The 15,664-nt window shown below is 33.3% G+C and overlaps 1 protein-coding gene across 2 annotated transcripts in view; it reads right to left on the reverse strand.

The window, feature by feature from the left end:
* The window catches only part of LOC135846476 (cytoplasmic polyadenylation element-binding protein 2-like), a 273,109-nt gene extending 257,688 nt beyond the window's left edge, over positions 1 to 15,421 (reverse strand). The window contains exon 1 of one of the 2 annotated variants that reach the window (XM_065365595.1): positions 13,801 to 15,421. In XM_065365595.1, the coding sequence (XP_065221667.1) occupies positions 13,801 to 14,976 (1,176 nt within the window). In that variant the 5' untranslated portion in view covers positions 14,977 to 15,421. The remainder of the gene's footprint in view (positions 1 to 13,800) is intronic. The other variant, XM_065365588.1, reaches the window with a different exon arrangement.
* Between the last annotated feature and the right edge of the window lie 243 nt (positions 15,422 to 15,664).

Genomic DNA, 15,664 nt, shown 5'->3' on the forward strand with positions numbered 1-15,664 from the left:
CATCGCTTTTTTTTTCATTCTTATTTTCCAACACTTTTTTTCTCGTATTCGATATTTTCGGCAATCGTCGAATAGAAATTTTTTTTCTCTCTTTATATAATTTTGAAATATCGACGAAATAGAATTCGACATCGGGTCTTAAAGTGTAACCTTTTCGTTCGCTTTCATCTGTGTATCTTCGGATGCAATAAAAATACTCGTACAAACGTACATGTCGCAAATGCTCAATGTGTGGAAAATTTCATCAATTTTATTTCATTTTTTCTTGTGTAGTAGATTATTTTATCAATTTCGGTACATACGTGTTTGAAGTTCGGAGAATCTATTTGTTGGTTATCTTCTCGGGTTAGCAGAACGATGACCTTTTTCTTTTCATTTATAAAACGCTTACAATGGCCAACAGGGTGTCGATAAAATTTTAAAGACCGAAATTCTCGAGTTTTTTCGTGCCTAAGTTGGCAAAAATGAATTGACCGAAGAGTAAATGCGAATAATGTTCGAAATCTGTTTTTCGTTTTAATAAAACTCGCTTTTGAAGACCTAATGATTTAAAAAAATAAAAAATATGAATTTTCAGAATTTTTTTTGAAAAAAATTCTGAAATGAAATTGGCATGTTTCTCGATTTCCCAGTTCAATTCGTACAATTTTTCAGACCCTTCAAATATCAACAAAGGCATCAAATTTATTCAAGTCACCATTTATTAGGATCAGAATTAATGTTTCCATATTTTAAAGATGATGAGAAAAAATGAAAAAAGCAAAATGTCATTTTCGACAGAAAAAAGGTTTTTTTTTCATCGATTTTCAAAAAACAAGGCTTTTTTACACAAATCAAAATTTTGGCAAAAACTACAGAAATTTTTGAAAAATTGAGGGAAAAATGGTACATTTTTAGGAAATTTTGGAAAAAAAAGTACTTAAAAAAAGTGCTTTTGTAACAGTTTTAGCAAAACTATGGTTGTTGATTTTTTTTTGCAAAAATCAGGGCTTTTGAAGAATGAAAAAATGGAGCATTTTCGGCAATTTTGGCAAAACGCAAGACTTCTACTTTCATTTTCGAAAAAGTAGAACTTTTTGGTCATAGTGAAAAAGTACAGCACTTTAAGAACAAAAATTGGTATCTACTTTTGTCAATTTTGCAATATCATTACTGTAACGTTTCTGATATTGTTACGGTAACGTTTCTGATATCGTTACGGTAACGTTTCTGATATCGTTACAGTAACGTTTCTGATATCGTTACAGTAACGTTTCTGATATTGTTACGGTAACGTTTCTGATATCGTTACGGTAACGTTTCTGATATCGTTACGGTAACGTTTCTGATATCGTTACCGTAACGTTCGTTTCCTATATTGTTACAGTAACGTTTCTGATATCGTTACTGTAACGTTTCCTATAGTGTTACTATAGCGTTTCTTATATTGTTACTATAACGTTTCTAATATTGTTACTGTAACGATTCTAATATCATTACAGTAACATTTCTGATATCATTACTGTAACGCTTCTGATATAATGTTTCCTATATTGTTACTATAACGTTACTAACGTTTTTGATATCGTTACTGTAACGTTACTAACGTTTCTGATATCGTTACTGTAACGTTAATAACGTTTCTGATATCGTTACTGTAACGTTAATAACGTTTCTGATATCGTTACTGTAACGTTACTAACGTTTCTGATATCGTTACTGTAACGTTTACTATATTGTTACTGTAACGTTACTAACGTTTCTGATATCGTTACTGTAACGTTTACTATATTGTTACTGTAACGTTACTAACGTTTCTGATATCGTTACTGTAACGTTTCTTTTCTTTTGTTTACAAACTTTTTTTTTTTGAAGACTTTTTTCTCGCAGTTGCAAAAACAATGACTTTTAGTTTTTGACCATTTTTGGCCAGAATTAGAACTTTAATTTTTATGAAAAACTACACCTTTAACCTTTTAAGGGAACTTTTACACAAACAGGACTTTTTATGGCTAGTTTAGAGTTAGACAGAAAAGACAACTTTAATGACATTTCAAGCAAATAACAGCACTTTTTTGAAGAAAATGAGGACATTATTACAAATTTTGAATAAATTTATACTCTTGGACAAATTGGACGGTAAATGAAGCTTTTTTTTTGCAATTTTGGCAAAAAGCATCATTTTAGGATTTTCAGCCCAAAGATTAGTACTTTTCACAAAAAATGCAACATTCTGACAATTTTGGGACTTCTTGACAATTCTGCCCAAAAAGGGCTTTTCTGACAGTTTTAGCAAAAAATTATGATTTTTCGATCATTTTGACCTGAAATTAAGATTTTTTGAGAATTTGACGAAAAATGGGAGCTTTTTCATGAATTTTGAGGTTGACATAGTATAAACTGGACTTTATAGACTTTCAGCCCAAAAATTAGTACTTTTGATAATTTTGACAAAAAATGCAACATTTCGACAATTTTAGGACTTCCTAACAATTTTGCCAAAAAAAGGGCTTTCTTGACAGTTTTAGCAGAAATTACAATTTTTTGATTATTTTGCCCTGAAATTAGGATTTTTTAAGAATTTGACCAAAAATATGAGCTTTTTCAGGAATTTTGACACATAAACTGGATTTTTCAGACTTTTAGCTCAAAAATTAGTACTTTTGATAATTTTGACAATTTTTGGACTTCCTGACAATTTTGCCAAAAAAGGGCTTTTCTGACAGTTTTGGCAGAAATTACAATTTTTTCGATTATTTTGCCCTAAAATTAGGATTTTTGACATAAGTAAGTATAAACTGGATTTTTTAGACTTTCAGCCCAAAAATTAGTAGGTACATTCAATATTTTGACAAAAATGCAACATTTTGACTATTTTAGGAATTCCTGACAATTTTGTCAAAAAAAGGGCTTTTCTGAGAGTTTTAACAAAAATTATGATTTTTTGATTACTTTGCCCTGAATTAAGATTTTTTTAAAAATTTGACGAAAAATAAGAACTTTTTCAGGAATTTTGTCACATAAACTGGACTTTTTAGACTTTCAGCCCAAAAATTAGTACTTTCGACAATTTTGACAAAAAATTCAACAGTTTGACAATTTTAGGACTTCTTGACTATTTTGCCAAATAAAGTGCTTTTCTGACAGTTTAAGCAAAAATTATGATTTTTCGATTATTTTGGCCTGAATTGGGATTTTTTAAAAATTTGATGAAAAAATGCGAAAAGGCTGGAATTTTTCCACAATTTTGACAAAAGAATCAACTTTTTGATAATGTTTGGAAAATTTCTAAAAATTTTGGCAAACATTTCTCAAAAATAGACGAATTTTTCGAACGTGCATTTTGATAAAATCAAATTTGGCACAAATATTCTCCCTTTAGTCGACCAATTCGCAGCTCAAAAATGCATCCAACTGACGTCCGTACGCTTCGAAACTCGTGGTCAATCACTAAATGATATTTCCTTCTGCTTCTCCGAAAGAAAATGCTAAAATAAAACGTCTTCTTGGAACAATTCGGCATGGAAAGCGGCCAAAACGAGTCTTCGAATCGCTATACCGGTCGATTCCATATGTCGATATTGTGACTGGGCTGCGTGTTCTCGAACACGTATTCATTCGCACGTTCGATTCGATCCAATTTTTCAAAAATAAAACTACATACAGAATATCACCATTGAACCAATCTTCAAATTTTTTTTCTCATTTTTTACTCATTATGAACTTTTATCATCTCGCCAAAAGCTCCAAAAATCCGCCCTCTCAGTCCCCTTGGGGAGAAAAAAAAATCTCGAAGATGAAAAAAACCGGGGCAAATGGCACACAGAGATAGTATACAGTACACATGCCGAGGAATAAGCACACGACACAAACAACGAGATGAAGAAAATGGTAACCTAATTTTCGTTTCTAGCGAACAGGGTTGTTGTGTGACTGGGTTTCGGGAGTTTGATTTTCTTTCTCTTTCCCTCCATCTTTGCCTCGTGTCTTCGCTCGTCTCTCATTCGCAAAATGTGTACACCCTCGACCCTTTTTCGCTTCTCGCTCGCAAATTCACCAGCTGAAATATTTTTCGGTATTTTGTGTTCTCTTTTCCCGAGCACTATATTATATTTGCCAATTCCCTTCTCGCTGCTCGTCCAATGTACATTTTCCGACTACATTTCAGGTACGAATATTACAGATACAAAGAATGATGAATGGATACAATAGCGAGCGATATAATTTTTCGTCGTGGGGAAAAATAACACATCAACGTACTCGTCAGCTCGTAAAACGTAGATATTTATGGATAAATATTCGATTGTATTACGTACGAGCGAGTATACGCGAGCAAATGCAAACGCATCGCATACACGTGTGTAAAATATACGTATTATAATCGTAGATAATACGAGTACGTTAGAAAAAAAATTACTCGAGCTCGCGTTAACCCCTTTCCCCCCTCGCATTACACATCGAATATCATATGCACGGGTACCATCTTCAATCTTCATTCACCCCTCCAACTGGCCAATTCGAGTATAGCGTCAAGGTTCTTGAAAGAAATCGTACTCATCTCACGTTTAAATCAAGGACATTAGGCTCGTAAATTTTTGAGGAAAATGTCTAAAAATGGATGCTGTCCCATAAATGGGTCAAAATATGATGATGACCAGGTATTAGGAGTACGAACACGTGACCCATACAGTTCGCAGCTTCCGCAATATATACTCGTGCAAAGAAATGGGTTTGGCTGTGGCTAACCGCGCCCAAAATTTATGGCCTAGTAAAGATTTCTGACAGTTAAGGTGATCAAATTGTTAAGCTACGTTGCTTGGAAGAAGGAGGAAAAAATTATTAGAAAATGAAAATGTACTAATTCGAACATGTTGACAAAGGATATAGTAATTTGAATGATTTGAGCTGAAATTTCAGGGAGAAAATTCAAAATTTGGACGAAATCTTGGAATTCCTAAAGAAAAGCTTGAGAAAATATTTACCGAAAAATAGAATGCTGAAGGGGAAAATTGACAGCAAAGTCGAGGTATGTATTTCATTTTGAGGGGGGGGGGGATTAAGGCCAAAATTTTCTATTTTCAAACAGAATTGACCTCATGAAGGAACCAGACGATTTTTGGAGAAAGCCACAGTCTGAAACTTCCATAACCAAAATTTTAGCCAGCCAAATTAATTTTTTGACTTCTCCGACGAATTTTTGAAAATCCAAAATTGACCATTTTTTGCATTTTACGCTTCAAAAAATTCTATTTATTTAGTAAAATTGGTGAAAATTAGTTCTGAAGTGATGTCGTCAACTCTTCGAACCGAATTTCACAATTTTTTGTCATGCTGCTCCAGAAGGCGTGAAAATATCAATAATTCGAGCAGCTAAAAATCAAGTTGAGGCTTATTCTCGACCTTTTCAACAAGTTTTTCCATCATTTGGGCCAATTTCTAGGAGAACGGATGAAAATGGGATTTTTGAGCGAGGCAAATTATGTTTAGAGAGTTTTTCAAATAATTTTCTGAACATAACACTATTTTATTGGGATGGAGACAAAATCATTAAACTCGAGTGAAAGCTTACTAAAGAAAGCCTAAAAAAATAACGTAGTTAGATTAGGGAGGAAGTCAGGGGCCTGGGGGTGAGGTAATACAGCATTAAGATCACTTCATTAATGAAATTTTTGAAAACAAAATTCAAAAAAAAATGTCAACGTGTTTTTGAGCAAAACTTTTTTACTTACGTTTAAAAATCAACAAAAAATTACCACGAGGTAGTTTTTTCACCGAACAAACTTTCTCGAAACTTGGAGAAAATAAATTTGAGGAGTTTTAAAAAATATATATTGAGAGTAGATTTCAAAATATTTGCTAAAAATTTCAAAAACTCAAAGTTGAGGTTCTTTTTTGAACGTTTAATTTTCAAAATTTGTCCAAACTCTGGAGCTATAATTAAAAATTTGAAAAAAAATTAAAGAAGCTTTTTTTACTATTTTTAAAACTATGAACTTTTTCGTGATGGGATTTGCAAAACTAGGGAGAGGGGAGGAGGGGGCACACAGCCTCAAAATGTTGCTCCATTTTTTTCCCAATTGGTCGTGAAATATCAATTTTTGCCAAAATTGTCAAGAACTCCTCATTTCTGTCAAAAAAGTATTTTTTTTCTGTCTAAACTAGCCATAAAAAGACCAGTTCATTTCAAAATCCCTGAAAAAGGTGATATTTTTCATCAAAATTCTCAACTCCTAATTCTGGCCAAAATAGTCAAAAAAAATCATATTTTTGCTAAAACTGTCAAAAATCTTTTTTTTTTTTTTTTTGAGAAAATTTTCAAAATGTTGCAGTTTTTGTCAAAATTGTCAAAAGTACTAATTTTCAGACAGGAAGTCTAAAAAGTCCAGTTCATATGTGAAAATTCCTGAAAAGCTCCTATTTTTCGTCAAATTCTTAAAAAATCCCAATTCTAGGCAAAATAGTCAATTTTTGCTTAAACTGTCAGAAAAGCCTTTTTTTTTGGCAAAATTCTCAGGAAGTCCTAAAATTGTCAAAATGTTGGATTTTTTTGTCAAAATTGTCAAAAGTACTAATTTTTGGGTAGAAAGTCTTGTTTTGGGAGTTATTAAGCATTTACATAGATGACTTCATTGATGAAATTTTTGAAAACGAAATTCCAAAAAATAAATTTTACTCAATGTGTTTTTGAGTAAATTTTTTCCGCGTTCAAAAATCATCAAAAAATTGCCTCCAAAACTTCGAATGAGGGGAGGGAGGGGGAGGGGGACCTTTTTACCCCATTACTCAATTCTGTACTTTTTTTTTATACCTCAACCGCTTTCTGGAACGGGGGGGGGGGTTCCTTCAGCGAGAGGGGGAGGGGGTACAGAGCCCCAAAATGTTGGTCAAAATGTAAAAAACTGCGTGAAATATCGTGTAACATATCGTTTCCCACGTTTTCGAAAGTGCTGAATACGAATATCAACTCCTTTTTCTGGTTAGGCCCCTCCAACACCCTCATCAATGCCCAAAATTTTCTGAAAATTGAAAAAATCGAGTAATATATGGTTTGCAAGGGTTCCAGGAGTGCTGAATACGAATTTCAGCTCATTTTTCTTGGTTTGGCCCCTCCAACCCCCTCCTATGCTTCCAAAAATTTTCTGAAAATTGAAAAAAATCGAGTAATATATGGTTTGCAAGGGTTTCATGAGTGCTGAGTACGAATTTCAGCTCATTTTTTTGGTCTGGCCCCTCCAACGCTCTCATCGACTGGCAAAATTCCCATCATATCCAATTCCTATTAAAATAATTACTCGAGTGATTCAAAAGTTCAACGCAGAATGCTGATGCAAGATTCAGTAAGTGTTACAAAAACTAGAAATATTTTGCAGAAACATTGCTGAATTCAAAAATCAGAGAACTTTCTGCACAAAATCACACATTTTTATTCAAAATATTCGAAGGAGAAACATAAAAACTCCCCCTTTCATTTCCTTCCAAATAACTCCAAACTATACCAAACTACACTCCTAAATGTCTACGAAAATCTACAAATCAAATTGCAGGACTGTTTTTTTGCAGCTCTCTCAGCATCTCATCATTCCAGAAAAAACTGACGTACTTACACCTATTCCATATTTTCACAACATCGTGAATTAAAAATCGCTATTTTTTCGTTCCTTTCATAACTGCGACATTAAGAAGGTAGTAAATTGACAATTTGGCGATCTCGATTTGGCAAAATTACGACTTCGGCTTTGAAATTTGGGTAAAAAGTTGGCAATAGTAGCAAATTAATGACGTTTTCTTTCGTCTGTTTAATTGGCAAAATGCTTTCAAAGTCTGCCCTCCGCTTTCCGGTGAACTTCACGTTGTCGCTGAACTCTTCAGGTAAAACGGAATGATTCATTTCTTGAAGAAAAAAAAATACACAATCTGTATGAAAAAATGAGACTTTGTGTGGTTCGGATCCAAAATACGACCTATCCGAACCTGCATTACACAGGAAAGAGAGCTCTGAACGGGGAAAGGATAGGGTCGGAATTTGGCACATATGTCATTGGAATTCATTACACAATATCGGGTTCGTCCATAATACTTTACACGTATCGCTTCCGTATAGTATTATAACCTACACGGTACACAGTACACGAGTACTATAGTCGTATACCTCTTGATAATTCATTTTTAATTACTTTTCGCTTTGGCAGTTGACATAGGTATACGTCACAGATGAGAAAATTTCATACCACAACACTACTACTAGCGAAACTATACCGCTAGTGAACGAATCCGTTATAGGTATCGAAGAAAAAAAAATTAAAATCGTACCATTGCGAACTACACAACGAAACACGAATACTAAAATTGAATCACATTAACGATACGATATGGTGTAGTAGTCTATGTAGTGTAGGGCTGTACGGTGTTTTTTTCATTTCCATTTAAACGACGACGATTAGCATTTTCTCTATTTCATTATCAGTATAGCAAGCAGAACCACGTGTTTCTACGAAAAAAAAAAAAAAAACATACGAACATCGCGATACGAGTAGAAATAGAGTAATGAGGGAATAGAAAGGGTAAAGGGAACGTTCCATGATAGGTATGTATGGTGAAGTGACGTATTGAGAGAGAAATGAGCCTAAAAAATTTCAATCGTTTGCTGAAAGCTTGCCAGAAAGTTGAGTTTTTTGAGAGAAAATACCTCAGAGGGAAGAGCTTTCAAGTTATGGATATTTTTTGGATTAGGAGTTTAAAAAATGTAGGCGAATTTCAATATCATCGTTGATTGGTATTTTCAAAGTTTTTCGTGTTCTGAAATTCGGCCTTCTTTTTTACTGTTTCTGAAATCGAGTCGTTAAACATGAATGAAACATATTTTGATTGAAATTAAACAACTGAAGTCACGCTAGAGAATTCAGAAATAACTTCAAAAAAATTATTTTAGTTCAAAATACGTCAAAACAAAAAGCCTACAAATTTTGACGTAGAAAATTATATGCCCCACATTCCCTCATTCTCTTCGTAAGACTCTGGGGTTTTCTCAAAAATAAATTGCTGACAGTAAAAGAATTGAAAAAATTCAAACTCTTCATCTAAAACAATCAATATTTCAGTTGAACTTTTCAATTTCAGCTCAAATTATTTAATAAAAACCTGGAATGAAATAATTCTACCTTGTATGATCCATAATATTGTTCCTCTTCAATTTCTTCGTGAGGATGGATGTTGATTTCTCTCAAAAATTTATTTTATAAGCGGAGAAAAAATTGAAACATTTCAGAAATTTTTTATTTCAAGAAATTGATTCAAGTTGAACTTTCAAATTTGAGGGCAAAATATTTCAAAAATACAACTTCTCAGAAAAAAATCAACGGATTTCAGCAATTTTGGCAAAATTGCAAAACTTATGATTTTTGGCAACAAAAAAAAAACAGGACTTTAAGGTAGGTAATTATTGGCAAAAAATTGATGTTTTTTTTGTAATTTTTGTCAAAAAAGCGAGATATGTAGGCAACTTTTGGCAAAAAGGTGAGAATTTGTGAAATTTCTCCCCAAAAAACGACAATTTTCTGGGATTTTTGGAAAAAAACTTTTTTTTGGCAAATTTGACAAAATTCTAGACTTTTTGAAGTTTTTAACAAAAAACAAGACTTGAAAAATATTCATTTTTCATTTTTTTGGTATTTTTTTTTTTTTGAAAAAAAGAAACTTTGGCAACCAAAATTTTGAAAAAGTAACAAAAAGTTCTCTTAGTGGGAAATTTTATGCTCTACAATTCTGTTTTCCTTCATTTTTTCGTAGGAATTTTGAATATTTTCAAAAATCAATTTCCTGTGTTGAAAAATTCAAGTATTGAAGTTTAATTTTCCAGCTCAAAATATCTCTTAAAAAAGCTCAGAAAAGAATAAACTCACATCTAAATTTTACAGCCTAGAATATTTTTCGTCTTCTCACTCTTGTTATAAGACCCTTGATTTTTCTAAGAAATCTAACTTTAAATGTTTTTATAATTTGAAGGACTAAAAATATTCAATCTAAACGTCAGTCATAAGAGAATTGAATTTTCCATGTTTGAGCACAAAATATCTCAAAAAATAGCCTCGAAAAGAATGAATCACATTCTGCTGAAAAAAGAAAACCACTCACTTTTTTGTGTGCTTCACATCAAGCTTTCAACTACAAAAAGAATACTGCAATCGTTCCTTCCCCCCCCCCTTGGACCGCTCTTACTGGTTTATTTACATGTTTTAGATACCTAAGGTGCTCAAATTGAAACTAAAACTGCTGGAAAAGGTGAACTCGAGGAAGGCTCATCTCCATACCTGATATTTTCAACTCGCCAAAATAATTAACGTTTAAATGGGATAATTTTGAATTTTTAAAAAGGAAAAATTTAATTTTTTAGAGGTGAATTTCGTTGAAATTTGATTCAGCGAGTGAAAAAGGAATATTTTTGGGGTAAGAATTTTATAAAATTTAGTGGTTCGACGACTAAAAAAGAAACAATTTTTGAACTTTCAAAGTGAATTTTTTTTTTCAATTTTTTTGAGCTAGAATCACTGAAATTTCGTTTAAACGATCAGAAAATGAATGATTTTGGAAATTTTAAAGCGAAAAAAAAATTTAAATCGAATTTTTTTCAACTAGAATTTGCTGAAACTTGGTTCAACGATCAGATAATAAATAATTATGAAATTAAATTTTTGGAGCAAAAAAAATTGAAATGGAATTTTTTTAGGTCAGAATTTGCTGAAATTTGGTTCAACGATCTAAAAAGTACAAATTTTAGAATTTTCCAAGAGAAATTTTTGAGCTAAAATTTGGTAAAATTAGGTTCAACGATCAAAAAAACATTTTTTGGGAGGGGAGGGGTGAATTTTTGAAGTGACGATTTTTTTCAATTATTTTGAGGTAGAATTTTCCAACAAAAAATAATGATTTCGGAAATTTTGGAGCGAAAAAAATTATGAAATCGAATTTTTTTGAACTGGAATTTGCTGAAACTTGGTTCAACGAGTAAAGAATTTTGGAAGTGAAATTTTCTCAAAATTTCTTCGAGCTAGAATTTGCTGAAATTTGATTCAACGATCGGATAATAAATAATTATGGAATTTTTGGAGCAAAAAAAAATTTAATGGATGTTGTTTGGATTAGAATGTGCTAAAATTTTAAATTTGGTTCAACGACTTGAAAAAGAAAAATTTTTAAACTTTCCAAGCGACATTTTTTTTCAATTTTTTAAAGCTAAAATTTGGTAAAATTAGGTTCAACGATCAAAAAAATAATACTTTTGGGGAGAGGAGGCGAAGGGAGGGGTGAATTTTTGAAGTGACAATTTTGTCAATTTTCATGAGGTAGAATTTGCAAAAAAATCGGTTCAACGAGTAAAAAATAACTTTCTATAGAGTTCAAATTTGCTAAAATTTGGTTTAACGATTGAAATTTTTTTTTTGAATATTCAAATTAAAATTCGCTGGAATTTGATTCAACGATCAAAGAAAAGAGTAATTTTTGAATTTTCAAAGTAACATTTTTTTGAGGTAGAATTCTCTGGGACTTTGTTTAGCGATAATTTTTGAATTTTCGAAGTGACATTTTTTTTACCGATCAGAAAAAAGTTTGCAATTTCTGAAGAGAAAAAAAATTGAATACATTTTTCTTTGAGCTAGAATTTCCTGAAATTCGGTTCAACGACTCGAAAAAGAAAAAATTTTGAATTTTTAAAGTGAAATTTGATTTGAATTTTTTTGAGCTAAGTATAGAATTTGCTAAAACTTGGTTCGACGATAAAAAAAAATAATAATTTTAGAATTTTCGAAGTGAAATTTTTTAATAAATTTTTCGGAGCTAGAATTTGGAGACTTTGGTTCAACGATCGAAATATAAATAGTTTTGGAATTTTTGAAGCGAAAAAAATTTGAAATTGAACTTTCTTGAACTTCAATTTGCTGAAATTCGGTTCAACGATCGGATTATAAATAATTATCACAAAAATTTTGAAATAAATCATTTGAAAATAATCAAGTTTCAATGTTTAATGTAGGTAAAATAACCTACTCAATCAAGTCAGAATGTGTTATTATTTTACCTACATTGAATAAATAATTATGGAATTTTTAGAGCAATAAAAATTGCAATGGAATTTTTTTAGGTTAGAATTTGCTGAAATTTGGTTAAACGACTTGAAAAAGAAAAATTTCTGTATTTTCAAAGTTCAAAAAAAGAATAATCATTCATTAGTGAATTTTCTAAGTGAAAATTTTTTTGAGCTAGAATTCGCTGGAACTTTGTTTAGCGATCAAAAAAAGAATAATTTTTGAATTATCAAACTGAAATTTTTTTTCAATTTCTTTGAGCTAGAATTTGATGAAATTTGGTTCAACAATCAGAAAAAATGTAGTAATTTTTGAAAAGAGAAAAAAAATTGAATAGATTTATCTTTGGGCTAGAATTTCCTAAAATTTGGTTCAACGACTAAAAAAAGGAAAAAATTTTGAATTTTTCAAGTGAAAATTTTTTTGAGCTAGAGTTTGATAGAACATTGTTCAACGATCGAAAAAATTTTTGCAATTTTTGAAGAGAAGAAAAATTGAAATAGATTTTTTTGGGCAAGAGTTTCCTAAAATTTCGTTTAACAACTAAAAATAAAAAAAATTTTGAATTTTCGAGGTGACATTTTTTTTTGAATTTTTTTCAGCTAGAATTTGCTATAAAAACTTGGTTCGACAAACGATCAAAAAAATAATAATTTTTGAATTTTCAAAGTGAAATTTGAAAAAAAAAATTGGAGCTAGAATTTGGGGAAATTGGTTCAACGATCACAAAATGAATATTTTTGGAATTTTTGAATCGAAAAGAGAAGTTTGAATGGAAACTTTTTGGACCAGAATTTGCTAACATTTAGTTCAAAGACTAAAAAAAAATGTTTGAATTTTCAAAATGGAATTTTTTTCAATATCTTTCAGCTAAAAATTACCTAAAATTTGATTCAACGATCAAAAAAAAATTCTAGAACGTTTAAATCTAAAAAAAATATTGAAATGAATTTTTTTGGGCTGGAATTTGCTAAAATTTGTTCCAACGACTGAAAAAGACCGTAAACATAATTTCAGAAACTGAACGAAGCTCTCTACCAGCTAAAGGAGCCAGGTGAGGGGGGAAGAGATGTTATTTTCCATTCTTTAACCAAAAATCCACTCATCGTCGAACCAGCTTCTAGGAAACTGAAATACGGTACCCTTGTAAGGAATAAACATTTCATACCGAACTAAACGAGAGAGTAGACGAACGACGAAGACGACGAGCTACAACACACGTTCGACTAGATTTTTTTCTCATCTGTCTTCTCGTCGTTGTCTGTTCAGAAATAAAATATATATGGAAATGGAATGCTGTATAGTGTATATAGTATGTAAGAAGACGAGCAGCGATGAAGCTCCCAGCTCCGGTCTCCGGTACGTTGCTGTGTGTTTTCGCAACATCATCGTCGTATTCGTAGCAAGTTCAAAAGAGAATACATAAGGCAAACATAGTAGTACATAGCGTAATATTGGGCGAAGGAAGAGCCGAAGCCGAAGCTGAACTCATCCACATGGCAATTAAGTATTCTAAAATTATCTCTCTGGGATGTAACACTCTTCATTGTCTTTCAACACGCATAACGATCACTAAAAATAATCTAATCGTAAGGTGTACGTTGACCGGGCTCGTTGGTTGGGTGCAGAGAGATGCGCGTATTTTCGAGTTCGACTTCGACTTCCAAATCAGACACAGAAATGTGAAAATACATATTAGCCCAACATATCGAAGATGTGAGGATGAAATGCGAATTCTTACCTGATATGGTAGAATCAAGTCGGCCGAATCGTCGACATTAGTAATATCGTACGAGTTGCCCTGCGAGAAGATATTTTTACCGGGATACGAAGTACTTCGACGAAATTTCTGAGCCATCAGCATGCTCTGTTGTTGGGCGAACGACGGGCTGATTTTACGATTCGATAGATTCTGCATCGGATTCAGGTTCGGCGTAGACCGTCCTCGATTCCAGGCCGACAAGCTGTTGATATTATTCTGATTCTGTACGGCTGCCGAAGGTCCCCACGTATTCTGCTGCGACGTGTTCCACGAATTGTTGTACATTTTGTTGGCCAGATACATATTCTGTTGCGGATTATTCTGCTGGGCGGCCTGCAAGCTACGAGTCAGGTTATGAGGATAGTTTTGCTGTTGCTGGGTCGAGATATTCCTACGTTGCTGGGATTGCTGTTGTTGTTGCTGCTGTTGCTGTTGTTGTTGCAATTGAGAGGACGATAATCCGGATACGTGGTTGCCTAGGGTAGGATCGTACAGCGAGTTATCGGCGGCGGCTGCTGCTGCTGCTGCGGCCGTAGCTGCTGCGGCGGCCGCTGCTGCCGAAGGTGAGAAATTTGGAAAGGTTAGGGCTCCGGAGCCGTTGGCTGTTGATGGTACGTTGAAGTTATGTATCATGGTATCGTCCACATTGCTGGCCCACAGATTAGACGAAGTAATAGAATTTATCACGTTTAGACTAGGTTCGGATGACGAATATGCAGGTAACTGGTTATTAGTTAAACTAGATACTTCGCGTTGCTGTTGTTGTTGTTGTTCCGGTGCACCGCCGACGCCGCCGTTGCCGTCCACCACCGATTGCACTCCGTTGCCTAAATTAACCATACTAGAGATGCCATCGTCTTTGGTTTGATTGCCACCGCCGATACCGACAACTCCGAGCTGATCTTCGTTACCATTTTCCGACGACGAATTCTGTTGGCAATTGTTTTGCGTATTTGCGTGTTGAGCCGACGAGCACGAGTTCTCGTTCAACGGATCATCTTGCATTTTTAATACGCTTTGGTAACTCGATACCAAATCCGATACGCTGGACGGTGTATTGAAATATGATTGCTGCGATGAAGTACTTACTACCGAATATTCTACAGACGATATAGGCCCGACATTAGAACTCTCGCTGAATTTATAATCTTCCATTAAATAAATCGACTTCACCGGATTATCACCGTTAATACTGCGAACACCCGAACCCGAACCGCGCAATAATCATCAGCCGAAACTTGTAATTCGAATGGAAACTTCACTCCGGGAGGTCAAATATCAGGCACACAAACACACGGTCAGGCGCACTCACACCAAAGCCATATTAGCTTTTTTATTAACAAACGCGCATGAAAACGTCCTAGAAATTCTGACGCAGTCGTATTCGCACACTCGACGGTCTCGCGTTTACGTTTCACACAAAATTTTACTTTACTCACTTTAATTCACCCAGTACGACGACGACGAACCGCAACTTAACGTTAGCTTTGAGAGCAGACTGAACATTTTCAACCGTATCAGATGATCGCGGCTAGTACGAAAGTTCGCCGTCGAACACATGTTGGCGCTAGTGCCGCGAGAAGTGGTTTTCTTTTTGGCTTCCTGAAATGGAATTTTTAGCCTGGCTGTTTCTATTGCGATGCAGGGATGTTCCTTGACATGTCAAATAACTTTTTTGACATTACATGTCAAATAACTGTCAAATAACTATTAGTGTCAAATAACATGTAAAATTACATTTGAGAATGTAAAATAATTCAGCCAATCACAGACAAGGAAAATTCACTGATAATAACTGATAACTCAGTAATTTTTCAGCTTAAGAATGAATTATGAATGATTA

The sequence above is a fragment of the Planococcus citri genome, chromosome 1 (genome assembly GCF_950023065.1).
Source record: "Planococcus citri chromosome 1, ihPlaCitr1.1, whole genome shotgun sequence".
Classification (NCBI taxonomy): domain Eukaryota; kingdom Metazoa; phylum Arthropoda; class Insecta; order Hemiptera; family Pseudococcidae; genus Planococcus; species Planococcus citri.